This window comes from Zalophus californianus, chromosome 15, assembly GCF_009762305.2.
Source record: "Zalophus californianus isolate mZalCal1 chromosome 15, mZalCal1.pri.v2, whole genome shotgun sequence".
Lineage (NCBI taxonomy): Eukaryota > Metazoa > Chordata > Mammalia > Carnivora > Otariidae > Zalophus > Zalophus californianus.
This window is the reverse complement of record NC_045609.1, coordinates 17,685,407-17,713,029: the sequence shown is the minus strand read 5'-3', so window position 1 is coordinate 17,713,029 and position 27,623 is coordinate 17,685,407. Positions and strand designations below refer to the sequence as shown.

General features: G+C 52.0%; 1 protein-coding gene across 4 annotated transcripts in view; it reads right to left on the bottom strand.

Annotated features, from left to right (window-relative positions):
• Positions 1-27,623, bottom strand: part of PGBD5 (piggyBac transposable element derived 5) — a 106,406-nt gene that overhangs the window by 11,086 nt on the left and 67,697 nt on the right. For all 4 annotated transcript variants that reach the window (XM_027596901.2, XM_027596900.2, XM_027596898.2 and 1 more), the window contains exons 2-5: positions 26,640-27,067; positions 20,896-21,030; positions 4,866-5,046; positions 2,262-2,459 (exon numbers count right to left, since the gene is read on the bottom strand). In XM_027596901.2, coding sequence (XP_027452702.1) covers positions 2,262-2,459; positions 4,866-5,046; positions 20,896-21,030; positions 26,640-27,067 — 942 coding nt within the window. The remainder of the gene's footprint in view (positions 1-2,261; positions 2,460-4,865; positions 5,047-20,895; positions 21,031-26,639; positions 27,068-27,623) is intronic.

Genomic DNA, 27,623 nt, shown 5'->3' with positions numbered 1-27,623 from the left:
GAACGTGACCAACAGATCTTGCCCGTGCAGAAGGAAAAACAACTTGAGGTTAAAAAATACTAATCATAAATAAAAGCAAAAGTAAAACAAATGCAGAAAAATACTTGCTATAGGCATAAAATTTGCTTTCAACAAGACAAGCGTCTCAAAGGACAAACTGAACACAACACGAAGAAATCACTGAAAATTGTCCAACAAATTCCCAAAGAGATGCTCAACCTCCCCAGCAGTCATGCAATTTAGATTTAAAATTCTGTAGCATTTTCACCCCCCAGACTGACAAATTTCGGGGAAAAAATGTGTTGGTAAACGCAGGAGGAGTACGGGTCCTCTCAGAGCCCGTCATAGTGTTAAGAATGGTCTTTCAACAACATGTCATCAAAAGCCTTCCAAATGTTCAGACCCTCTGGGCCAGCTACTCTACTCTCAGATTTATTTTGAGGAAATGATCAAAGATGTTCCCAAATGTATGGAGATATTCACTACATTATTCATATAAAAAATGGATCATTAATGAGGGGGCAGAGAAATTATGACATTAAAAAAAATGAAAGTACATTGAAAGGAAAAATATCTCCCTTCATTAAAAAAAAAAAACCAAAAAAAAAAAACACTGTAAGATGTAGACTAGTGAAAGGAATCCCCCGTGGGGAGGAGAGAGGGGCCAGCCTGGGCTCTTCACACCGCCTCCCTGCCTCTGGGTGCTCCCGCTCCCAAGCAGGCCTGGCTCATGGGCGTCTGGGCCACCCACCCTGGGGATGCTGCCAGAGGGGCTGAGGCATACTTCCTGGGAATTTTAAGGGAGTCTAAGATTTGGGAATTTGTGATTTTTTTAAAAAAGATTTTATTTGAGAGAGCACGAGAGAGAGAAAGAGAGAGAGCATGAGCCGGGGTAAGGGGCAGAAGTGAGGGGAGAAGCAGATTCTCCCACTGAGCAGGGAGCCCAACGTCAGGCTCGATTCCAGGACCCTGGGATCCTGACCTGAGCTGAAGGCAGACACTCCACCGACTGAGCCACCCAGGCGCCCAGGACTTTGTGATTTAGAGTACTTTAGAAATGGCAACTACAACTGAAGGAAACACAAACACTAAATTTTGGCATATTTAAAGATCAAGCCTACCAATTTTCTCTTCTTCCCCATCAATATCCTCTTTGCTGGTTCCCTTGGTGACAGATTTAAGGCTCTCAAACCTTGAGATTGGGGTTTTAAGGTTTTGTCATCTTCAATAGTATTGCATAATTTATAATTTGTTATGCACAATTTGGTGGGAGGGAGCTCCTACAACCTCTTCCTGAACTTTCTCTCCGTGAATGCTCTTGCCCAATCAGGAGAGTACAGAAGTCCAATTCAAAGTCTGGCCTTCAGCTTACAGGGTCAATTCCAAACATTTCCTCTAGGTGCCCTTCACACAGCCCTGGAGAAACTGGCAACTTTCCATAGCTCTCTACACATAAGTCCCATAGGCTTGCGTCGCTGGGTTCTAACCTCCACTGAAACATGATGACTTACGTGTGCGCGCGGGGGGGCGGGATGGAATAAATGAACGGCAGGCGTTAATTAAGCACCCCCCCACAAACGTACCCATCACACAGATACACCACACACACACCCACATACATGCCCCCACTCTCCTCCCCCACAACTGAGCCTCCTACAGAGTTCCTTCAGAAGAGGAAAGATGTCTTAATATAAAGGAATACAGGGGATTTTAAATACACTATGCAAACGCAAATATTTTTGTATAGTGCCCCGCTGTCATTTCCATTTCCCTTTTCAGCAGTTTACAAGTGTTTCAGCTGTAGCTACTTTAACTATAGACTCCTTGCTAAGTAAATCCCTTTGTCATGAATGGATTCTAAACCCCCAAGAAGATTAATGACAGAATCACCTGAACGCCCCAAAACACCAGTGGGTAACCTCTAAGGACGACACCGAAGTGATAAAACAGTGGATATTTTCCCCTCCCATCAGAACAGATTCTTCAAAGAATCCTAGATGATCAAGTGATCGGGGAAATGCCATTCGAACACGGCCAGTCACCACGGCCACGCACAAGCCAGGGGACCCACAAATCCCGCCGCCGTGGCTTCTCTCCCAGCTGACAAGCCACGCTGAGCTGGCGGCCCGCGGGCCCCGGCAGCTCCTGCACGCCCCCCGACCCCCGTCGGATGTGGCATGGTTGAGTGGTGGGCTCACATGCTGCCGGGGAACGGGGGCTACCCAACACCAGAGCTGCACAGAGTCCCCCCGGGGCCCCACCTTGCTGCACCGGCGAGTAGGCATTGGTCAGGAAGCGGAAGTGCCCTTTGTTGTACCAGCAGATCAGAGACATGTTCCCCTTCATCTTGATGCGGTGCTGGCCCCGGGCTGGGGGGGTGGCCGGGTTCGTCAGCATGGACAGGGGCAGGCCGGTGCAGTCACTCTTCCTGGAGCTGAGCAGGCCGCAGCAGTAAATGTCTGTGGGGAGAGGGACACAAATCCGTGTCCACACGGTCACGGACAGCCCACCGGCACGAAGGACGGGACCGCCCCGTTCTGAGGCTGATGCTTGGGAGACGGGCCCCCTAGAAGTCCCCGTAGAGGAGACTGCTACAGTTCGGGGACTTCTATTCCCAAAGGTGCTGTCTCTCCCAGGACTTCTGTAAGTACCTGTAAGATGACACGCGAGACCATCGCATGAGCAGTGAATTGGCAGTACCAACAGAAGTCTCGTCGTTAGAGCGCTCACAGTGCTGAGCATGTGCACCTATCATCCCATCTGCTTCTATAAACTTCTGGAAACTTCTACACTCAGGTTATCCTACCCACATTTCGGAAGAAGAACTACAGCTCCAAGAGGCCCCCAGGCTCCCAGCTAGGAGGGCAAAGGCAGGGATTAAGCACAGGTCTGTCTGCTGTCCAAGCCCCTGACCACAGTTATGACCCCCTAACACTCTGGCCAAGACTGGACCAGCCAGGGGCCCCGCCCTGTGCTTGCGTGCACAGTACCCAGGGGCAGCGTGCAGGATGGAGCCCCCGTTCCCTTGGAGCTAAGTTAAATGCAGAGGAAAGAATCACCAAGCAATATGTGCCAGGCCAGCATCCTGCCTCTCAACATAAAGCCTCTCGAGGGAGGGGTGACAGTGTGGGCTTTAATGCACAGAAGTTTCCATGGGGGCAGGAAGGATTATGAGCACAGGCCAGTGTGAACAAGGAGACCTTGCTAAACTCCGCCCTGGGCTCAAGGCCTTTCCTGGCCCTCCCCACGCACAGGCCTGCCCCACTGAGTGGGCCACGGGGAGCCTGCTCCTCCCTGCAGCCAGCTCCAGTCTGGATGCCTGCAGGGGGCGTGAAGTGGCCCTTTTGACTGAAGTCACTGGGGACGGTCTCATCCCCGGGTCTTCAGTGAAAGACTGAAGTTCACCGAAGACTGACACCCTATCGTCAGTAAACTGAAACATTCTGTAACCCGTGTGCATACTTCCTTCATCCCTGCATCTGCACCCCAAGGCAGTTCCAGGTACCCCAGGGCTTTATGGCCACGCACCCACCCCGGGACCGGACCAGGCGGGCAGGGATGGCAGCCCAGATTCTCACCACACCCTCATTCTTCCCGTGTGGCTGGTAACACACATGAGGGCCAATTGTCTCCACCTTGACTTCCACGGCCCCTCTTCGCATAGTCTGAGCTCTCCACCCTGAGTTCTCCCTGCCGGTAAACCCCGAGCCCTGTCGGGGCCTGGACCTCGCAGAGGAGTAAAACCCAGCAGGGCCAGCAGAGCACCAAGTCCAGGGGCTGCTTCATCCTTGCCGTGGCGGAGGTAAAGGTCAGAAGGTGTTGGCTCCCCCCCATGACTCGAGAGGATTTTAAGGCCAGATGTCTGATCCGTTGCTAAGCAATAGGTCTGCAATTCCAGGGGCTGCCATAGCAGAGCAGAGGCTTTTTATGTTTCTCCCGAGTGGACTAGATACAAATCCCCCAAAAATGGGAAAAGCAAAGGATAAGCAGTCTGCTCTCGGGCTCCCTAACTCAGTCCAGAGCTTTTTCTCCAGCCCCCATTTCTGCCAGAGCCACGAAGGTTTCCCGATCTTTCAACCGATGAACAAAGCATCTCAGCACCAAGGATACTAAGAATTTTGAGGCCCACTGCACTGCAGCCTGTATTAATCTACATAATTCTCTGTGACGTCCTTGTCAGCCGGAGGGCCCACATTACAGGTGGGGGCTGAGTCCAGACTTCCAGGCCTTCGTAGGAGCGGCATCTAGGCGCTACAGAGCAAATGTGTACGTTCCCCCCAAATTCCTCCGCTGAAAGCCTCATGCCCCAGGGGAGGCTGTTAGGAGGCGGGCCTTTGGGAGGGGCCTAGGTCATGAGGGTGGAGCCCTCGTGAATGCGAGGAGTGCCCTCAAGAAAAGGGACCCCAGAGAGCTTCCGGTCGCTTCTATCACGTCACGGGAGGTCTGCAACCTGGAAGAGGCCCTTCTAGCACTGGCGCCCTGATCTTGGACTTCTGGCCTCTAGAACTGCGAGGAATAAATACCTGCTGTTTATAAGCCGCCCAATCTGAGGTACTTTGTGAGAGCAGCCCGCATGGACTAAGACACCGGGAGAAGCCCTGGAATGGCCCCGGTCTTACAAGGAAGGACACAAAGGGGCCCCGGGCAGAGCGCAAGCCTGTGGCAGGCGTGCCTTCAGATCTCTGGGGCCCGGTAGGGTCCAGGTACGGGGCAGGCACAGCACGGGCTGAAACTGCTGTGTTCCCTCCTGGCCGTAGCGGTCTATGGGCCATGCTGGTTGCTACGCACCTGCACCCCCGAGGCCTCCCCACCACTTCTCCAGGGGGGCAGCGGCCACGCTGGGACCGGCTCGCCACACAACAAACCTTGCTTTTCCAGCTCCTCAAACAAGGTCAGGCTGGTGATGCTGGGCCCCGTGAAGATGATGTAGTTCTTGCCCGCTGCGTTACGGCACAGGCTTCGGGCCACCATGCTGTGCAGCTGGGGCTTATTCTTCAGTGCGTCCAGCCCATCGGGGCCCCCGCCTTCCTTCAGGTGGACGTAAATCTTGAACAGAAACACACAGGAGTCCGTGAGCTCATGGAGTGTCAGGCTGGGGCCCAAAGCTTCGGGAAGTACAGGCTGCCCTCACTGGGCCAAAAATGGGTGGGAAAGCCACCTCTCCCTTGAGCCACTGGTTCGGCAGCCCCTACCACCCCATCACCTCCTCAGCCCGCAGAGGCCCCAGGTCACTCCCAAGGCCACCCTGCAGCCTAGGCAGCTGGTGGCTCTGGCCAGGACTTCGAGGTTTGGACATGTCAAGGTAGAGAAGAAAAAGGTCAAACTATTACAAGTAATGAATCTGGCAGCTGAGGTCAGTGCAAACACACCCCCCAGTTCGGAAGCATGGAAGGGACTTCAGTTTGCAATAAATAAAAGTTTAAGACTACCTTACCTGTAGGGATAAACTGGTCCATGTACTTTCCATTTGAACACAGTTGTTTTTTTTGGGGGGGGGGGGGAGAGGGAGGAGCAGAGGGAAAGGGAGAGAGAGAATCTTAACCAGGCTCCACGCTCAGCACAGAGCCTCACGGGGCTCAATCCCACGATCCCGAGATCATGACCTGAGCCAAAACCAAGAGTCAGGCGCTTAACCAACTGAGCCACCCTGGCGCCCCTGAATACAGCTCTTTAATTCACAAAGTCCATCTGTATTTACTGTTGCCCTTATTCCTTACCGAAGCCACCACACGGGCAGAAGAGGAGTCAGGATCAGGGATTAAAAACTCACCTGAGGTGCTAAGGACCAGCAAAGAGGACGTGCTGGGATTAGCAAGCCATGTTTACACTCTTTGTCCCATGAACATCTTCTAGGAACATCACCAAAGGGGAAATCAACAGGTAATGGGAATGGATTCCAGAGTGCGGTCCTCCCAATGACTGACCGAGTCATGAAGAATTTATCATATGGGTACCAACTACCGTTCTCCTTAAGGAGAAGAGTTCTTCTTGTGGAATGTTCTAGATGCCTTTACTGGCAGCACTTCACGAGCTAATGGTGCTCACCTGTGCCTGTCAGGGGCCCCGGGGACAACAGAACTGCCCAGTGCAGGCCTGTCCATGCAGACAGCCCGTGATGCTCTGCTGTGAAAAACCAACATGGCCCCAGGGAGGACCCAGGCCTGTCCACAATACCCGTCCTTGGTCAGATGACTTGGATCATGTGCAAAATACAGGGTCTGATGTTCCTGAGCCAGATGAGGAGCAGGTGAATTTAAGTCTAATTCCAAAAGAAGCTCATCTTCTGAGGGCTGGTTCTGTCCCAAACACTCCCCTGAGATGTCCTCAGCGAGGACCCTACTTTCTTGCAGCCTCGCAGGCAATGGCTTGATGATATAGAACACCTTTTTAGGTAAGACTCTGACATTTCATTTTGGGATCTCGATGCCTTTTACTACCTCAATTCCCAGAAGAAATTTCTTTGATAGAGAAGCAAACACAGGGATAGAGAAGCCAAGCTCCGCCTCTGTCACACGTCACCCGTGATTCTGGCTGAGCCAGGACATTTCTCAGAACCGGTCTTCCCTCCTTCAGCAAGGCCCAATTCTTGTGGCTACTACCACGGGTTTCCGCACCCACTGCTCGGATTCATACCGACCTCTCCCAGATATCCTACCTGAAGCCCCACCGTACCCACACTGGGCGCTGTGTATCCTGAAGTCCACCGTAGGGACAGTTAGTTTTGTCCTACGTGTCATTCCAAAGGAAATCCTCCAACCAAACCCCAGGTTCTCACTAGGGAGTGGGATGTGTGTTGTGGGAATCCCTCAGGTCCAACCCTGATGACACCACACGTGGTTTCCAAGGGCTTCCCTGAGGCATGGGGGCGGTCACTGGCTTACTCAGCCCAAGGCAGGCAAAGTTTAACAGGACTACGCGTAAAATCCTGCAACCCAGTTCAAAAAACAACTGCATCGAGTACAGGATGCAAAAAGAGGGACTGAGCAAGAACAGTTTTAGAAAACAAACACGAAAGCCTTTGGAGATGGTCACTGGATACCATGACCAGCCAAGTTAACGGGATCTTGGTTTGTTAATAACATGGGTGCTGACCATCTTACTCTTCTCTGGCCCAATCATAATCAGTTCTTCTAGATGCCACTTTTTACAAGGTGTTAGGAGAGGGGTGGTGGGCTGGTGGCTCACTCTGCTGGGCAGCCATCACAAAGTACCACAGACCGGGCAGCTTCAACAACAGAAATGCACTTTCTCCCAGTTCTGGAGGCCGGAAGTTTGAGTTCGAGGTGCTGGCAGAAGCCTCTCTCCTTGGCTTGTAGATGGTCATCTTCTCCTCCATGTCCTCACATGGTCGTCCCTCTGGGTCCTAATCTCCTCTTCTTGGAAGGACACCAGTCACATCAGATTAGGGCCCACCCCAATGACATCTTTTTAACGTTAATTAGTTACCTCTTTCAAGGCCCTATCTCTAAATATAGTTACATTCCGCAGGACTGGGGGCGAGGACTAAAACACATGAATTTGAGGGACACAATCTGGCCCATAACAGAGGGGATGACGCTAAACTTGAAGGAGCACAGGAGTCCAAGAACCTCTTCTTTTGGCCAGAGAGCTGTCTTGTAAAATGACGATTAAGATCTTTCTAAGGCAGAACCCAGGTGATGACATAAAAATGGCTAGAGAACACTCCGTTCAAGCATCAGAGCCCCCGAACGGGTGGCTCAGAGAGGCTCCAGGCCAGGCCCAGTGGGAGGTTTGCACAGCTAACCAGGGCTGGGCTTGACAGCTGCCGAGGTCCCTCCCAACACTGAGATTTTCAGATTTCCTTCACACCCTTAGCGTTTAGCTGGGTCTGAGCTTCAGATGCAGGGACACATGTCGGGGTCAGAGAGAAGAGAGCCACACATGCACCAACCTCAGGTCCCCCAACAAAGCTGCATAGCAGACAAGGCCCTCCCCTCATACACGTGCAGCCCTTCATTCGTGACGGGATGAAAGACTGGCACAAGCAGGCTGAATCCTATGTCAGAACAACACTGCCCTGCTTGAGTCCTGACAGCAAAGAAAATACTGATTATCTCCTGGGTCTTATAATAACCTAGAGTGGATCACGTCTTCCTGATAGTTTCTTGCCGGGAGCTGTCCCGGCTGGGGCACTGGGTGAGCCAGAGACTCATCTCTGCATTTGCAGCACTAAAGTAAGTCCTTTGGGGGCGCCTGGGTAGCTCAGTCAGTTAAGCGTCAGCCTTCGGCTCAGGTCATGATCCCGGGGTCCTGGGATCGAGCCCCGCATCGGGCTCCCTGCTCAGCGGGGAGCCTGCTTTTCCTTCTGCACCCTGCTTGTGTTCTCTGTCAAATAAATAAAATAAAATCTTAAAAAAAAAAAAATAAAGTCCTTTGGAAGGCGGATCGTCCGGGTGCCTGGCTGACAGGCTTCAAAGCATGGTGTACCTTCAAAATGTCATCTCTTTGATTCCCAGACTAGGTTCAGTTGCTCAGACTGGTGTGCTCTCCCTTGCTCTTTGCATTCTGGAAGCGTGCACATCCTCGGGGTGGGGCGTGGGGTGGCACGCAGGGGCTGCCCGGCCCTGCCACGGTCCTGCCGGGGTGACACTCGGAATGGAACCAGAGGGCCTAACCAGGGAACCGAGGACCTCTCACATGCGCTCGAGGAACTGGCCACTTCTACTCATCGCAAGACAAGTAGGGAAACACGATGCAAGTCGCTGAAAGCGAGGGAGGTACTTCCCAGCCCAGCCAAGGCAGAGGCGGCCAAAGCATCACCAGCAATCTGCAACCCTTCCCAGTAACCAAAGCTGGAAGCCATCCATCCACTGAGATCACCTCGAAAAGCAGCTTCCCCACTTCCAGGGCCGAGGGTAAGGTGACGGGTGCCACCATCGGTACAAACGCCCGCTTCTCTAGAACCGAGGTGGTGTCACGGCTGTGTTGTAACTTTCACGGGCCCTTCTGCTTCCGTGGGAACTCTCTTCCTCCACACCAAAACTACATTTTACAACCGCACTGGCGTAAAGACAAGTACATTAATAGGATATGTTAAAGCACCTTCTTCAACTTGAAAAGTGGGTTTTTTTTCCCTTCTGATTTAAGGGAAACAGAAACGCTTTCACGTTTTCGTTTTCCCTGAAAGCATTAGGGGAGTAATTAGGAGAAGGTGTGCGCATACCAGGGACAGCAGTCTTTTGAGTGTCTTAGAGTCCTGCCTACTACCCACATACTGCTTCAAATGCATTTCTATGGACCCGAAGAACTCCAGCACCATCGCTGATAGATGGGAATGCTGCTCCATCTTATTAAAGCCAGCAGAGTGCTGACGATGTCAGCTGTAGTCCCCGGAAAACAGATGGATTTCAATGTACCACGTATGTGGACCAATAGCAGCACCATCTTCCCTACACCCGAACCCCCCATATCGGTGAGAGACCACTCATCACTGCTGGGAATGGTCAGCTGGTACAATCCTTTCTGTAGAGAAATTCTGTAGTATGAATGAAAAGCCTTAAACACACTTAGGCTATTTCACTGATGAGTTCCCCTTTCAGGGATTAAATCGAAGGTAACAATCAGAAATGCACCCAAGACCATATACATACATATACATACACACAGACACACACACACACACACACACACACACACACACACACACGAGACCATGTTTCTCTGATATTTTTTACAATGGCAAAAAATGAGCAACAATCTGGGGTGTCTGGGTGGTTCAGTTAAACATCTGACTCTTGATTTTGGCTTAGGTCATGATCTCAGGATCGTGAGACCAAGCCCTGCGTTGGGCTCTTCGTTTAGTGGAGTCTGCTTCTCTCCTTCTCCCTCTGCCCCTCCCTGTGCTCTCTCTCTCTCTCTCAAATAAATAAATCTTTTAAAAAAATTAGCAACGACCTAATTACCTCACATGAAAAGGAGGCTGATTAAAATTATCATATGCAGGTATAATGGAATACAGTGCAATGTTTTAGAAATCACAATCTAGAAAAATTATTTAGTAACATATTAAAAGGTTCATAATATCCTCCTAAGTGAAGTAATGAGATTATAAAATGGGGTGCTGTGTGTGTTTATATAGATATGTTGACTCTATCCTCAAGTGGCTATTTTTCTACGTTGGAATTATAGACATTTTGAAATGTTTGTTTTTAGATGCCCAACATGTAATACAATTTCATCACAAAATGACTAAGCATCACTACAAAAGAACTTCCCTATCAGGATTCTCAAGCACAGGTGCATTTGGAACCTGCGGTATTTGTTTCCCAAGACAACCCCAATCGAAGTCAGTGGCCGTTAAGAGACCCCGTGCTAATAAGCACACGCATGCAGAGGGTGACCGTTCTCGGTCACCAGGGGCCAGCTTCTTGCTCCCCTGGGAGACACACGTTTCCCCAAAGGCCAGTGGCATGCAGTCCTGTTACGCGGCCATCCTGGAGTTGCGGAGCTTAGTCTGTGCACACAGGCATATCCTCACATTCTGGCCAGTCTCCTCCCAAGGAGCAGGTGCTCGGCCGCTCCACCACAGGGGCAGGGGGGAGGTATGGAATCAAAGGTCTTCGCGGTCCTATTAGGAGATCTGGAGGAAGACTGAGGCCCCCAAGTGACAGGAATCCATATCCAAGGACGGTCCCAAATTTGGGGCACTCACTGCTATAAAGCTCACTTTTTGCTAGGTGTAATTTCTTAAAACATTTAATTAAAGTACAGTTGACATATAATACTATAATATTATAGCATAATATTATCTACTATATTATAATACATATTCTATGCTATACTTATACTATATATAATTACTTGTAATATACAATTATATATATTATACTATATTATACTGTTATATGTAACATACTATATATAATAACGTATTAACTTCAGGTGTCATGACCATCACAAGAAGTGTGGTCACCATCCGTCACCACACAAAGTTATTACAATATTCCTGACTATATTCCCTATGCTGTACTTTTTTCATCCCCCTGACTTATTTTATAACTGGAAGTTTGTCCCTTTTAATCCGCCTCACCTATTGCTCCTATCTCCCCACCCCCGCCCCTCTGGTGTGAGCTTATTTTTAAAGTGAATATGAAATAGGATCTACATTTCAATAAGTAACATATAAAGTTGTAACTTCCAAAGTCCCCATCAAGGGGCACAACTCAGAAGAACGGTTAGCTGGGCGGTCAAAACCTGGCCATGAAAGGGCTCAGCCTGACACGTGCGGCTCGTCTGCGGGTCGTGCTTAGATTGGGTGTGCTTCGATTGAATTACTTCAGCTGGTCGAAGATGTCAATTAGTGCTCCTTAGTTGAATAAGTCTATAATTCTATGAAAAACCCATCACCTTCAATGGACTCTTATCCCCAGTGACCGTTGTCACAACTGCGGCAGACGCACACATGAATCGTGTCCGGGTTCGAGAGCCTGCCCTAAAGAGCATGATGGGAGAAAGGCAGCATCGCTGGACATCCACACACGCGCTCGTACTCTGTGCGGGGCGCTCTCTGTAGAAACACCCTTCCTTAAGTCCTGTAATTCCTGGCTGGCGGGCCTCCCAAAAGTCCTGTCTCGCCTTACACGCATCTGGAGGGAGCATCCTTAGCCTAAAACAGTCCCACCAGCACGCAGAGGCAGAGGGCATCACCCACCCCGAGAATTCAGAATTTGCTGCCGAAACTGTACCAACTGAGCCACGAGCTTGTTTGACAAGTGTCTTTAGGGCAGAAAAATGTATCGTTCAATTGCCAAGCTTTTCCTTTAAAAAGGTTTTTCTTGCTCCTATGATTAACTTTTAAATATATAGATTTATTAAAAAAGAAAATTAATACACAGCATTACACTTTGCCCCAGAACGTTACTATTAATGTTGTGTATTTTAGAGACATCACAACAGAAAGGATCGTAGGAAAGATGGATTATAGAGGCACCTGGGTGGCTCAGTCGTTAAGCGTCTGCCTTCGGCTCGGGTCATGATCCCAGGGTCCTGGGATCGAGCCCCGCATCGGGCTCCCTGCTCAGCGCGAAGCCTGCTTCTCCCTCTCCCGCTCCCCCAAGTGTCCCCTCTCTTGCTGTGTCTGTCAAATAAATAAATAAAATCTTTTTAAAAAGAAGGCAGTATAGGTTATAGTAGTAACACGGGGGAACACAGGACTATGTCAGCCCACTTGTGCGAAGCCCCAAGACCTGCAGAGGTGGGGCCTAGTTCCTGTGCCCCTTCCCCACCCCACCCTCTCAAAAGAACATTGGTGACAGCTGCAGAAACTGATGGATTGAGAGCTCATTAAGATGCACCCATGAAGCTGTCACTGGGGTTTCGGCACTCTCCCTGTCTCGGGGAAAACCTGGTTCGGCGGTGCTGGTCTTGACCATCGGAACAGAAGAGAGTCCGGTTTCCCTGTTGCTGTCGTGCACCTGTCGGAGCACGGCAGATCTGGGGAGGGGGAAGTCATTCATCATTAGGGTCTGTGATCCTCTGCTTGAACCCTTTATTCACTAGCCATGCAGGAAGCAGGTGGAGGGTGGCGTCCTCACAGCGGGGAAGCAGGGCGCGCGTGCACGGTCTGTGCTCCCTGACACTAGGCAGAATGAGCTGCCGGTGATGTGGGAGGCTGTCCACTGGGGCATCTGGGGGCGGCCACTCATGAGAGCTGTAAGATGTAAGCAACGTTCACTCGCCACGAGAGGAATGGAGTCTGCCACAAGGAGGCAAGGAAGGCAACAGTGCTGGGTTCTGTGGGCAAGGGCTCTGCTGTTTACTGGCTTGTGTGATTTGGGGCACAGGACTTAACTGCTCTGAGCCGCGGTTTCCTGTTTGTAAGGATCATTTATACTCTATGCACCTCAGAAGGCCATTGTCTGTAAGTGAAGGCTGTGTGTAAAGGTGATTTCTTTTTAAAACAGCAAAGCTCTATACCCACGGTGTAGCCTCTGGACACACACGTGGCTGTTTTATTTTAACCAAAATTAAGTAAAATGAGAAATTCAATTCCTCAGTCATACCAGTTACATTTCAAGTACTCAACAGTCACACGGGCTAGTAGTTGCTATAATGAAAACTTCTACCGGACAGTGCCGCTTTATGCCACCCTTGGTTTATATTTTCCAGCAAAGTCTGCAAATCACCACCTGATTGCTGACTTCCTGCCACCAATTTTTCTCTCTCATTGCCTCCTACCTTGACTGTGGCCAAGGCTGTCTTCCTCTCTAGCTGGACCTTCAGCACGACTGACCCTTGCAAGAACGGGCTCAAATCTCGGTGAGGCATGGAGCAGGGATGGGTGCTAGCATTCTGGGGGCTCTTTGCACCCACTCACGTCAGTGCGGTTGTAGAGTCTAGGTTCCCTGGGGAGAAGGCCAGGGCTCGATCTGGTCCAGTTAGTGCCTGACTCAGTGCTTTATTGTCACCTTTGAAAAAGCTAAGAAACCCCACCCAAAGGACTGAGGAAGAGATGAGTTCTCAGTTACTTGCTTGAGGACACGCAGAGATGATGTGACAGATGTCTTGTTCCCCAGCCAACTCCATCCAACCCAGCCAGGATGGAAGCTTGCGTCCTCCCCGTGTGCAATTAAACATAGATGGACAAACGCCCCGTCCTGCCCATAAGCAAAAGCCACTCTAGTTAATTAATCCCACTCTGATCTTCGCATTTCAAGCTAATCCAGTTAGTGACAGGTCAGGAGACAAAAGATTTCATTCACTTAGAATAAAAAAAGATGAAAAATCAAATAAGGACAGAAACCAGTGCAAATTCCTCAAATTCTTTCAATATAAAAAGTAGGCCTCAAAATAAGAGAGATCCGCGACAGCCGAAGCTAAGACATCAAACAACAATCAAGTTGCGTAAGAAATAGATACGTGGTTTTTGTCTACAGTGAGGAAAATTCTCTCAAACAGCCTGGTGCTTAAGAGGGTGGGCCCTGGGGTCAAAAAGGCTGCGTTTAACTCCAGGTCTACGGCTTTACAGCTGACACCCTGGCAAGGGAGCTCACCTCACCGTGCCTCAGTTCCTCGCTGTGGAACAGGCGGGAGCTCACATGGTTTCTGTGAGGAGAAAACGAATAATGCACAGAAAGTGCCCAAGCACAGAGCCCGGCACGTAGCAGGCCCTCCGCCGATGCCAATTACCCTTTTCTGAACGCCAGAAGAAGCTGTCGAGACTCCACAGATTAGGCTGAAAGGAAGAGAGATGCTTCCAGATCAGCTAGTCCCCCCACAACATGGGGTGCAGGGACCTCAACGGCAGCACCCCTCACAGATGCACATCTGGGCTCTGCCTGGACATGGTGGGGGATGGGCAGGGTATGGGACTTGGTGGTCCTTAAGCCTAGGAGTTTCCATCCTGAGTTCTGGCTTCTGAAGCCCGACCACCTCCAGTGAATGTCAGTTCACTGAGCAGGAAACCACGGCTTTGCATTCAGAATGGTTCTGTCCCTGCTCAACACGGCAGCCATTCAAACCCCAAGAGTGCCCGGCCTCTCTTTTTGGGGGGCAGAGCATCGTACGTCCCTCACTAGGGCTGTGCTCATCTGTCACCCCCTTCTCGGGGCTCTACTGCCTGCCAACAGCCCTCGCTGGGAGCCCTGGGTCTCACACTGCACAGGCAGGTGGCCTAGTTCAACACATTCAAATAGGAGAAATCTGCTCTTTTTGACTGTACCGGTTTGGGGTTTTTTTTCCTCAAAGAATCTCAGGGCTCTATGGTCACCGTGGGTCAATATAACATTAACCAAACTGTTGGCCAATCTTTCCTACTGGATTCTTAATCTTTCTGACCCAGTAGAGACAGAACAACAGTCCCTATAGAGACTTCTGATCCCACAGAAAGGTCACAAGGCTTCCAAGATGAACTTAAGGTCTCAGAATAAGGAATTCCAACCCGTAAAGGACAGGACCTTCCCCCGAAACTGGAAGTCTCACCTTCTGTATAAATCTCTCCTTCCTGTCCTCCCCAGCTCACAAGGGAGGCTGCACACGAGGGGACAGGTAAGTCTGTCCCCTTGGCGGGTTCCCTTTCTCAGAGACCCTGTGCAAACGGCGTGAACTAGAGGGTGTGTTGAGGCTAGGGACAGCTCTTGGCAGACCTGTGACACAGGACACAGACGATACACTCGAGTGCACCATAAGTCCCTAATCAGGAAATGGCAGTGGTTCCACCAAAAAAGAAGGCATTAGCTCTGGTCTCATATGGTACAGAGCGTTTAGAGCCCAAGGAGCGACTGCGTCTCAGGATGTTCAGAGCCTCCTTTATGTGACTCCCTGCCTGCTCATTCCACTGCTAGGGAAGCCTGGAATCAAAGGCCTAAAGATCCTCTCTGAGTCTATGCCAGGCTGTGGGCACGGGAGGGGTAAAAGGGGCCTCCATTAGCCTTGACGACTTTCTACCGTAGATGTAAGTATACTACAATCCCCCTGATTCTCCTTAAATGGACATTTGAAAGGTGAGTCAGAGAAACACTTTCTATCTGGACACCCATGTCTGAGAGAAGAGAATGCCCGAGCTGGGTCGTTATTTCTTCCTCCCTTCCTGAGAGGGCCCTGGGGAAGCAGGAGGCGGGCTGCACAGAGACCGCAGAACAGGGAGCCCGCCAGCCTTTCGGCTCCCGTTTCTGCTCCACGGCCTCTCAGACTTGAATCTTGGGGTAAGTGACTTACTCTCTGGGAGCTTCTGTGTTCCCTGGTGTAAAGTAAGGACAGCAGTATACTGCTCAAAGGCTTGCGTCAGGCTCAGCGGGTGCGCCTCAGCGCCTGGCCTGCAGGGAGGGATGGGGACTCCTGTTTCAGCCCCCCACCCCCTGCTCCACAGATGCCTTCTGAGGGCCCTATTCTGTACACCTCGGGGAGCCTTTCTTAGCCCCCAGGTGCCCGCCTATGGTCCCGTTACACCGTACACACACTTCTAATGCTGCACCTGCTACACTGTATCTATGAATGGCTTAAATACATCTGTCTCTCCTATGAGAACACTTACTTCTAAGCCAGGTGAACTGCAGGAAAACCCTCTGCGGTAGAACCAATGTATATATATATTGATAGACATATAACAAATATATATATATGTATATAGAACCTATATATATATATATATAAAATCACTTCTATTAAGAGAGATGGATATTTATTTTGAGACCCACAAGATTATGGAGGCTTGGTAAGTCCAGCGAGACAGGCTGGTAGGCTAGAGACCCAGGTTGCAGGTCAAATCCAAACCCAAAGGCATTTTTCTAGCAGATTTCCCTCCTCTTCCAGGTAGATGAGTTTTTTTTTTTTCTATTAAGTCTACAGATTTGTTAATCTCATCCAGAAAACACCTTCACAAACACATCAAGAATAGTGTTTGACCAAATATCTGGGTACTGTGGCCCAGCCAAATCGACACACAAAATTAATCATCACAACCTCTGAGCCCTGCAGAGATCAGGCGGTAAAACCAGAAAGGCCGAGTCAGGAAGGGAGTGACATGGAGCAGGCACTCCCCAGCACCTTGCATCCTGCTGAGCCACCCGATGACAGAGTGACTGAGGTGCTGTCCCCGCATGGGATGCAGACAGATGGTGATGGGGCCCAGGACTGCAAAGCACATCCACTGTCCTGGTCACTCAACTATCTGTAACTGGGAGTCCACAGGCCCACAGCTGGAGCCTGGGGCAAGCCTGACCAGGGGGAGCGCGACAAGCTTGGAGGCACAGTGTTGAATACTCAACCAAACCAAGGCTCCGGGGACCCCACCTCCGGGTCCATCAGCATCCACAGTGTATGGGGAAAGTGCCTTTGCTCACGGGGAACTCACTCTTTCTACGTGCTAGTGTATCATCCCCCAGGCTAAGACCTATGCGCCCAGATGCCTGGGATGATGAAAAAGTTCTGGGAGTGGATGGTGGTACTGGCTGCACAACACTGTGAATAAACTTCATGCCACTGACTAGACGCTTACAAATGGCTAAAATGGTAAATTGTACATGCTGCGCATATTGTGCCACAATAAAAAAGATAATGCTCCTTGAGGACAGGCCCACGCCTTTCCTTAACCCCCACAATACACAATACATAATCCATTCCTCACCATTCCTTCTATTAGAGTTGACCAGATCGTCAAAGACGAAAGGCTTGGGGCCTACCGGCGGTAACTGACTTCACAGAGCAACGTGAATGGCCCGGAGCGTCACAGGCCGGTGTCTCCACATGCGGATTCACGGTCAAGTGATTGGTGCGTGGCAGAACACCGAGACAGACATTTTGGATGGAAGGACCTTTAAGGTGAGTGGACCTGCAGGACTGCTCCACGGAGGCCAAGTGGGAGCCCAGGTGCAGCAGCCTGAGCCAGCACCTCCATAAGAGCTCGCCGGAGGAAGGTTTGGAAGAGAGCCACCAACACAAGGGTCCCACCTGCTCTCTGCAGCTCCCAGAGCTCAGCGGCCTCATCCGCTGCTTCTTCCTCCTGAAAACTTTTTACCCCCACCTCCTGCACTCTCAGAAATGAACAATAGGAACCCCTTAACTTCCAGAATGAATCCACATAATCTCTCCTTCTACCTCCCTCCTATCACATCCTTCCCTACAGTCCTTTCCTGGGAAAATACTGAAAAATACCGGAGTTCTTCTAAACAGCCATCACCGTTAGCAGTAGTAGTAGTATTTAAAGATTTTATTTATTTGAAAGAGAGCGAGCACACAAGTGGGAGCGGCAGAGGGAGAGAGAATCTTAAGCAGACTCCCTGCTGAAGGTGGAGCCCGACATGGGGCTTGATCCCACGACCCTGAGATCACGACCTGAGCCGAAACCAAGAGCTGGATGCTCAACCCACTGCACCACCCAGGCGCCCCGTATTATTATTCTTGTCTAGCCATTGGCTCCCCCTCCTCACCCAGATGCCCTTGCGGGGAGAAAGGCCTCACATCTGAGGCACAGGATGAGCTGGCTGTGCTGAGCTCCTGATTCTTTCCCACCAACCTTTCCTGAGCCACAGAGAAATCACTGACCAATGTGGAACTTTCTTCCCCTCACTATCCCTTTACCCAGAATGTTTCAAGCGGAGCTAACCCTCAGCCTGACCGTGCTTCAAAAGGATGCAGTCCAGCCAACGAAAGTGGAGTCTTGGTGCAATGAAACAGCCAAGCCGAAGCAAGACCTTGGTTTCTGCTAGAAACCCACCTATACATCCACTGTTCCTTCAAGACATCAGCTCAGTCTGTGCCTCAGTACCTGGAAGAGAGCTGTCTGGCCAGCTCTGTGGGCCCAAAGTGGTAGGCCCTGGGTCGTTTATGTCAGTGCGTAATGAACCACCACAGAAGCTCAGTGGCATGTGGAAAAGGTCCCAAAGCTCGTGGGTTTTCAGGCCTCAGGGGTGGAGCCTGGACACTCTCTCATGGGCAGAGCGGAGAAGCCCAAGGAGAATCCTGCACGTCTGCTCTGGTTTCTCTATGCATCACTCCAGCTTGCATCCTGCTGGCCGCAGCAAAACATGCAGCCAACCTCAGAAAGCCATGGGTGGGCAGACTGCTACCGAGGGAAAGCAGCAGAACGGCAAAAGGCCTTCCATGCCGGAAGCTGGCCTCAGTCTCCCACAGGCTCAGCAACTGGGCTTCTCTGTCGACTAGTCATGGAGGAGAAGAGTGTCTTTGACAAACTAAAATGAAGACACTGTTCTTGTGTCTACAACCCCACATGGCATTTGCAAAGAGGGGAACCACAGGACCTTGCAGCAGCAGGGCCCTCGCTGGTGAGGGACCCTACCCCCTCCCTCTGTGGGGAGGATGCTCGGATCCAGAGCCATTCTGGAAACTGGCTGAGTTCATTCTGGAACTGGCAAGAGCTGGGACCCCTGCCAGCCCCTCAGGACGAGGAGGGCAGAGGCAGCCCAGGATCATGGGACAGAAGCAGCAAGAAGTGCCGACCCGGCACCGCCCAGCACGAACCTCAGCAGGCACCCCAAGTGGGCACTAGGGAGGACAACCACCCACCCTCCGGCGCTCGCGCCACAGGCTGTCGGGAGACACGGGGGATGGAGGCGAGCGAGCTCTTCCGGGGAAGGGGCTGCTCCACCCAGCTTTGCTCGCCCCACCTACCTGCCCAAGCTGCTGACTTTCAAAACTCATCAGACCAGGCTCAGGACGCGGAGAACCAAGGACAGGGGAACTAAAGAGAAATGTGAAACCAAAGAGAACCATGCCCAGGCCACATGGTGGCTCCCGTCTGTGCTCCGGCTTGTCACAGGCAAGGTGTCCTTCCCCGCTTGCTGCCAACCACAGGCCCCTCCCCCTGGACCGGGGAACAAAGAGAGGCACTGGGGATGGTTCTCGCTCTACCCATCATGGGACAGCCTGTGGCCGAAGGATAACCCCTTGTTGCCCCGGCCACGGCGCAGAGCCCGACTGCTGCTTGCTTCTGGCTTCTAAGTGCAGCCCCTCACCGGGCAGCAGAGTCTCCTAGAATCACAGCGTTCTAGAAACAAAAGGAAACTTCAAGGTACCCATCCAGCCTTCTTATAGATGGGGATTTTATAGAAGTCGGGCAAAGCCTGTCCCGGGGAAGATCTGTGGCCTTGCCAGGTAGTTAGTGGGCATGATTTCCGGCCACCGAGTGCTCCCAGTAAAAAGGCAGTGGTGTAGACGCACGCACGCACGCAGAACCCACGCGGGAGCATCTGTTCACAAGCCACACGGGCAGATGTCTGAGAACGCAGGGCTGTGTTTCCACGTCCCAGTGCCTGGCACAATGCTGCAGGGGACAGGTCCTCGGGAAGTACTTACTCAAAGGAGGACCAATGTTCCTTAGGAGGGTGAACCTCCCTCCCCTGTCCCCAGTGAGCGTCACTGCAAAGGACACTACTGAGGTGGCAGGAGCTGCTGGAGGCCGTGCAGGGACAGAGGGGCCCAGGCTGCAGATCCAGAGTAGATCCCGCTCTGGGACAGGTCCACTGTGGCAACTGCCTGAAGCCTATGCCCAAGCGGATTCAAATCTGGGCTCCAGCTGGGGACCAGCCCCAGCCCAAGCTGAAGGTCCCCCAGGCCTGCAGGGAGAGAATGGGATGCTCCTTCTTAGCAGCCACGTTTGCCTGAAGCACGTGCACTTTCCTTACTGTGGTGAGGAGATGCCCAACTGAGTCTTCCCACGACTCCTCCTCTGGCTCCGGGGGGAAGGGAATGCAGAACCCCTGTGCCTCGGGTCTGGGCCAGCAGCCGGGCGAGGGCGGTGAGGTGGGGTCAGCTGGGACCGCAGGGCTGGCAGGCCTGACAGACGGGAGAGGGTGTCGCAGGCGGCATGGCAGGAGAAAGCAGCCCGGGGCCAGGAGCTGTCACTTAGGTGCCACATTCTGGCGTTGGCCAGCCCCCAGCTTCTCCTTTTGTGCATGCCGCACCCTGGCTGATCCCGGCAGCCGAACACCTGACATTTCCCCCCTCTACTGAAAGCCACGCCCGTGTCTGCCTGGAGCGGAGCAGAGCCTGTGCTCCTGGTGGAGGCTAATTTAACCAGCTGGCTGTTGGTGGCCCCTGAAGAAGGCTTCCTCAGTACGGGATGGGGGGAACGGGGTTGGGAGGGGTCTTCTGGGACCACCACACAGCCTGTCCTCAGAGAGATGGTAGTCACCTCTTGTGACCGGCTCTTTTGGTGAAGCTTCTGGCTGACACGGTCAGGGCCTGAGCCTTGACTGGCGTTTACCGTTGTTATTGGACCACAAGGGCTGGACAGGACAGGAAGAACATGCGGGACAGTGTTGGCTGCCCCAGAGCCCCCGTGAGGAGCCCCAGCCCAGCCCCCGCCTCCGCGGCAGCTCCTGGGGAAAGCCCAGGGAAAGGGTGAGTGAGCCAGCTCAGCAGTTCCCAAATGAGCCGAGTCCCCTCGACTGGCCTCCCTGGGCCTGTCCCCGGGCTCACCTGGATAATGAAGCCAGTGGAGGAACACTGCCTGACCCAGAGGCTGAATTTCCGCTTTTTCCTCTTTCGGAGTTCCCTCTCCGTGCACGTGGCAATGAACACAGGGTCCTCGTCAATCAGGGGTTCATGTAGCACCTGCCAGGAACGAAACAGCAGAGATGCTCACAGAAGGCAGCGTGAGCTCGGGGGTGGGGTCATCAGATCTGCGCTCAAATCGAGTCCCTGCCTTTGACCAGCTGTGTGACCTAAGTCACTTTACCTCTCTGATCCTAAGTCTCCTCATCAGTAACAGGGTAACATCTCCATCAGTGTTTTGGGGAGGACAAAGCAAGAAACCATACGCAAGGGCCTGAGCATGGGCCCTGACATACAGCAGGTGTTTAGTAAATGGAAATTTAAAAAGTAATTTTATTTTTATTTTACGTATTTATAAAAGAATACATATTTAATGTATTATTTATATGTTTTAATGCATTTATAATTATCCTATTATGATTACAATAATAATTATCATTACCATTGCCCAAGGTCCCCAGTGCAAACTCTCACTTGGTAGAGGGATCTCCAGGGGTCCTGACTTCTGGCTGGGCATGCCCACTTCTTTTGAGGAAAGCCCTTTCTGACGGACAGCTGCAACTGCTAAAAAGTCCTTCCCCTCACGGATTCAAAATCTACCTACATTTACTCTGACTTCGGCCCCTGTAAGAAACAAAGGAAAACACACACTATTTCTTTAGGTATTCAAGACCACTCTCACACTGGCCTGCAACCTCCTTTCTCCACCAGGGCTGAACAATGTCTCCTTAAAATCTGCCCTGAGATGAACCCAGTGCCCTGTGGCCTTGTCGCCACGACCCGGCCTCCGGCCTTCGTCCACACTGTCATGTCCTTCCAGACACGGGATTCCCAAGACAATTTTTAAACTTATTTCACCTATTTCACTTTCTTTAAGGTAACGTGGTTGTAAGATGTTTTCAATGACAAGACTATAAAGTAAAAAGAAATGGCCTAACACAACCAGGCTCCACAGGGTGGTCAAAGTTTCGCTTCTTCAGGCTAAAGCTTTTCTGGGGAGACTTTTCGGTAAATTTAGGAATCTGCTGCACTTCTCCCCCTGGTCCTATTTCAAGCTTAATTATGAATTGGCATACGTGTCTGAATTTCATTGAAATGAAGAATATGGGAAATGATAGGGCTCCAAGAACCCTAACCTGACGCCCTAGAGCAAACGATGGTAGAGTCCGGCTCACCGCCCTGTTGTAACTAAGAGTCTTATTGAGATCTGACATTATTGTCAACGGCCACCCCTGGACTACAACAGCAAATCGGACAAGATGCAGCAGAGACCATCTGGCCATTGACAGAAAAAGTGTTCTAACCCCTGCTCTCCACCAGGGCTTTTGGAACTTTAATGAACCAACCAGGCACCCGGGATCTCCCTGAAAGGCGAATTCTGATCTAGTCTGTTTGGGGCAGGGCCCGAGCGTCTGCATTTCCAACAAGCTCCCAGGTGATGTCAGAACACGCTCTGACAGGGGCGGACTGGAGGACAATCCTTAGCAACCTGTGATTTGGACACTAGCCTCCCGTCCTTCCATTAGCACTCCCCTGAATTGCATTCAAAAAACAACAGACTCACAGTGTTCAGTCTGGGCCCCAGACTGTTCTGTTGTTGGAAGCATGCGGATATGAAGCCTAGCCTCCCCGTCGTATGCTCATGAAGGGAGGCCAGAGAAGCTGTCTGACCGCAGTGCCTTGCTGACTCTGTGGGCTCATAAAACATTCAAAGCCCCATCTGGAACCACTGTAGAAAAATGGACAAGTCCCACACAGTGTGGGGACATTGAGCTGGGGGGGGGGGTGGCGATGGTAGAAAGAAGCCCTTTGGCTGCCTGCCTGTTCCCTGCTCAAGTCCCCCAGCTCAAGAAGCAGGTCCTACTCAGCCCCCTGTGAAGGACAGTACATAAAACTGCCCTTGCTCCCTCCTTCTTCTTCAGGAAGCCAACATGCCTCTAGTCCGTGCATATTTATGCAGAATCAGCCGCACATTTATGTTTCATCACCTGCCTCACCAAAGCAAACTGCATGAAAGCGTTCCTGCCAGAAAACCACTCCCTTCTCCTCCAGGCTGCAGGCCGGCCCACAGCTCTGTTACCCAGCTGTGTTTCCTGAGTCCTCTTCTCCATATGACAACCTCATTTTGGGGTGTGGAGTGGTTATGGTAGAGGAAAGGCAAAGCATCCATTTACCTACTTGCATAATCCCTTCCCGAAAATATTCTTCTAATGAATCTGCCCCCAGTTTTGAGGAAATGCGGTGTCTCCCCTGCATTTGTGTATAAACATGCACGTGGGCACACACAGGACACCAGGCCATGTGGGTTACTATTAGACTCTGAGAACCATCAGGTTTCTGAAGGCTCTGTGAAAGTTCTAAACTCATCCCAGAGGGTCACATTTGCTGGAACAGAAAGGCTCCGGAGATGGCAGGGCAGAGGGGGTGTGTGGTTTGCCTGGCAAGTGCACCGTGTGTTTCGAGGGTGGAATGTGTGTGAGAGTGCAGGATGCAGAGCGATGCCCGGGAGCCTGGAGCAGATCCAGCCACACATGATGGAGAACCCTGCCAACGGCCTGTGGCAGGCAGAGTGAAGACCTTTCACGGGGGCCCTGAGGCTCCGGTGTGGCAGATGGCCACTCTCAACTGAACGCACTGGTCAATCCCCTTCTACTTGAATGAATGATCCAGAGTCTAATCAGGGGCTTTTCACAGAGGAGGAAAGGTGGAAAACCAGGAAACCTTTAGAATTTCCGGCTTCCCCATCAAGGATCAGAACAGGAACCTTTTCTACGAGGCAGAAGCATCTTTGAGAAGAAGAGTAAGTGTAGGAACCAAGCACAATGTGGCTGATGCTGGGGGCCGAAGGAAAGCGCCCCCACCCCAGGGCAAGCTCACAGGAGGCTACGGTCCAGTTCCACATGGAAAGGCTAGTGCTTTCCGGTGCGCACGGGGTCAAGCTGCTTATCTGCAAAGGAAGGGGTACAAGCACTTATAGGAACCCCTGGCTAACAGGAAGGCCTAATCATGTTCAAAATCAATCATACACTGCAGTTCATGAGTGCATCTCCTTTGGTTGACCCTGCTCCTGTCTGCTGATCCAGGGCTGGCCCAGCGGGGCCCACAGTCAGGAGGGAAATGGAAGAAGAGGAGAATTCTGTGTGATTATCAGCCAACTGGAAAACTGGTCCAAGGGATCTTTTACTTTCCTGCTGCCTCATGTCCCTGTCTGTGGGGTGGTATCCCGGATATTGTGTTTGCCCGGGTAAGATGCACTTACCACCCTTCCCACCCCACTGCAGCCTGGACGCCAACCTCTTACAAACATCACCACCCAGGCCCCTGGCCCAGTGTTGGACTTGTTTTGGCCAACCTGGAGGCAGGAGCAAGACATGGAAGAGGCCGCCCGCCTGCCTGCACCGTCACCTCCGTGTTCCTACGCACACCCCCTCTCTCCCCAGCCCACGGCTGACCTGGGTTTCCCACTGTTGCTACCAGCCCAGTGATGTCCCCCCAACCCTGACCCCACGGCCGTTCACGGTCCCCGCATCCAATCCTCTCCAACTGCCCATCTAGAACACAGGACTTGCTTCCTCCTGGGGTCCTGACCAACAGAGGGCACCGGATACAAATGGTAGCAAAAAGAAAACATAACTTCACAAATACAAAGGTAAAAATAAAAATGAAATACAAAGTCTATTAAAAAAAAAAAAAGTAAAGAGGAAAAAAACCCCCAACATGATGAGGGAGCCCTTCCCCAAACTGAGACTTATCTTAGGACCTTCTCTCAGCCTCGTCAACTGGATGCAAAAAGATGTGGGGTAAGAATAAAGAAAGTGTGTCTCCAGGCTCTTGGCGGTCCTCGCTGCACATCTGAGCCATAAAAGGGAGGAGGGCAGAACTGCCCATGCGCGCTGCAGTCCAGCCACTGCTGGCTCGGGAAGGTGCTGGGCCCCCTCGGGGCACCCATGCCCAAGCTGGGAAGGGACAGGCTTACAATCTCCGATTTTGCTAGCAGGCACTGCCTTGTGCCCACAGGCTACCCCAGGCTCCAGACACACACATGCATGGTGATCAGCCTGGGTATGGGTCTCAGGTATCCGACACCACAGTTTCTGAAGGCAGGCAGCACAAGGCCAGCTCACCACACCACAAACAGGAGTATAACCCTGGATAAGCCTGGCCTAGTCGAGAGGCTAGAAGATCCTCAGCAACCTCATCTTTACGCTGTTAAGTATCAATCATCCAAGCAGCTGGTTGTTTGATTCTTAAGAGATACTCAGCCGGAGCGAGCCCACAGCCTCTTCCAGGAACTGTTCAAAGGTCTGGCCCCGAGGATGGTCAGAATACTGTTCTTTTCCCCTTGCATCCAGCCGGCAGGGCTCTGATTTGGTTCATTGTCAACCAAGCAAATATTCAGTGAAACAAAAAAATAACGTGCCCGGCCCTGTATTTGGTCCTGCGGGGGGGGCCTGTGTAAGGCAGGGCTTGTGTCCCGAAAAGAGCCCACCTCCTGTTTGGAAGGTAAGAGACACACCTGGGGACAAGGAAGGATGGGAGTCAGCTGCCCTATAAATAGTGGGGGAGTTCGGGAAAGCGGGACCAGCATGAGAACGCGGGCCTCGCACTGGGCCCTGAAGACTGGGTACATCTGCTAAGGCAGAGAGAAGAGAGAAAAGCTTCCGGTAGTCAGAAAGAGCATCCACCTGCAAATCGTAATGAGCCCAGTATATTCACAGAACAGCACGGGGGGACGCTTCCAAAGATTGTTGAAAGGCTCCCACAGCCCTGAAATAGGGCGCTATCTTCCCCCACAGAAACCCTGTGATTTTTAGCTGTGCAGGGAAAAAGGCAAGACACAGAGTCAGGGGAAGGGAGAACATCAAAAAGAATGTGAGGGTTATGAAGAAGGCCCTTAGAGGAAGAGTAGGCGGGCCGATGGCTCTTCAAATGTACAAATAAAAATGATGTCGACTTTTGTTTCCACACTGAACGGGTCAAATGGAATTGGGCTCCAGTGGGCCAAAAACTTCCTCAGGTTTTAGTTAGAGGCATCCCAGAAATAAGCCACCTCTTGAGTTTGCTAGACCAGTAGAGAGCAGTTTTGAGGACAGTTCTGAACCTCGTATCTCCCCGCAGCCAAGGGTACTAGCCACCTGTCAACACCAGAAGGCAGGGTCTCAGGAGCTGAGAGCAAACAGAGCCTTCTAGAACCAGGGAGGGGAGCTGGGAAGGGGGCCATCACAGCTAGGTGGGGGGCTCTAACAAACCGTGGTCCAAAAGCCCCGCCTGTGCCACGTGGACCCCAGGACCTGAGTGACTGCCAGTTACCTGAAGAGTGGGTTGAGATTCTGGCCTCCTTCCCTTAGGCACCTGCAATGCTTCAGCCCGTCACCACCAACAGGGGACTACATACTCATAGAACACAGGAAAGTTACTATTAGAGGTTCTTCATAGAAGAAAATTCACCTTAGTCTGGAAAACATATCATCTGGAAAGCCAGCGCCACTAAGCGGAGGGAGGATGCAGGCAAGGAGGAGGGAAACGGGTCAGAGCAGAACCCCGCTTTCTGACCTCTCTGTGGCGGGGAGCTGTGAGTCTGGGGTGGGGCAGGAGAGGGGCAGGAGCGCCCTCCAGGTGAGCGCTGCCGTGGGGGCGGGGGGCCCGGGGCACCCGCACACGGGCCTCACCTGGGTTTGGGAGGGCCTGAAGGCAGAGTCGAAGCCGTTCTGCAGGGAGTCGAGGAAGGGCTGGACCTTGTAGAGGCCGTGCGTGGTCTGGCTGGAGCGGAAGGCCACCACGTGGAAGTACTTGAGGATCTTCTCGAAGCGGGCCTGGCTCATGACAAGGGCGAGGCTCCGGTTGCTGTAGAAGCCTCCGCTCCAGATGCTGAGGACCGACTCGCAGTGGGAGATGCTGGTGGAGATCATGTAGCCCAGGAACGCCTTCATCTCTGTCAGCGTCACCTCGGCCCAGGCGCCGTCGCTGCCAAAGCGCTCCTGGAACTTCTTGGCATACATGTTTGTCTGCACCACCATGTTCTTGAGCACGTTGTCCGGGACGAAGAGCTGGAAGAAGTCCATGGCACTGGCGCCGGGGGGCATCTTTCGGGTTGGACCTAAAACAGATGTGGGCGGGGGTGGTTCGTGGCGACAAGCAGGGCAAGCAGCCGGGGCGGGCGCTGGGGGCTCCGCGGGGTGCACCTCCCCCTGCGAGCCGGGGTCCCGGGGTCCCCCCGCCACCGCGCACCCCGCGCTCTCGCCCGGCCCACACAGACACCACTCCGCAGGGAAAGGGACGCGCGAGGGGCGGAAAGGCACTGACGCAAAGACACACCAATCCAGCCCAGGAGCCTGGCCGTGGCTTTCAAGCTTAAACTTTCTTGTAAGGCAAGGTGACTTCTCTAAGGAGGCTTTCACCCCTTAGGGCCTGAAATGCCCACCCAGGTGAGGCTGCCATCTTTCTGTCCTGGAACTGGACACATGGCAACTTGAAATTTATTGCTGAATCAATCTGAAGGGGCTCCTTTAGATAATTTCACCAATGTAATAAAAACCTCACAATTCTTGACTAATGCAGGGACAGCCATTTGAAATACACACACACACACACACACACACACACACACACACACACACACACACACACACACACACACACACACACCCCCTTAA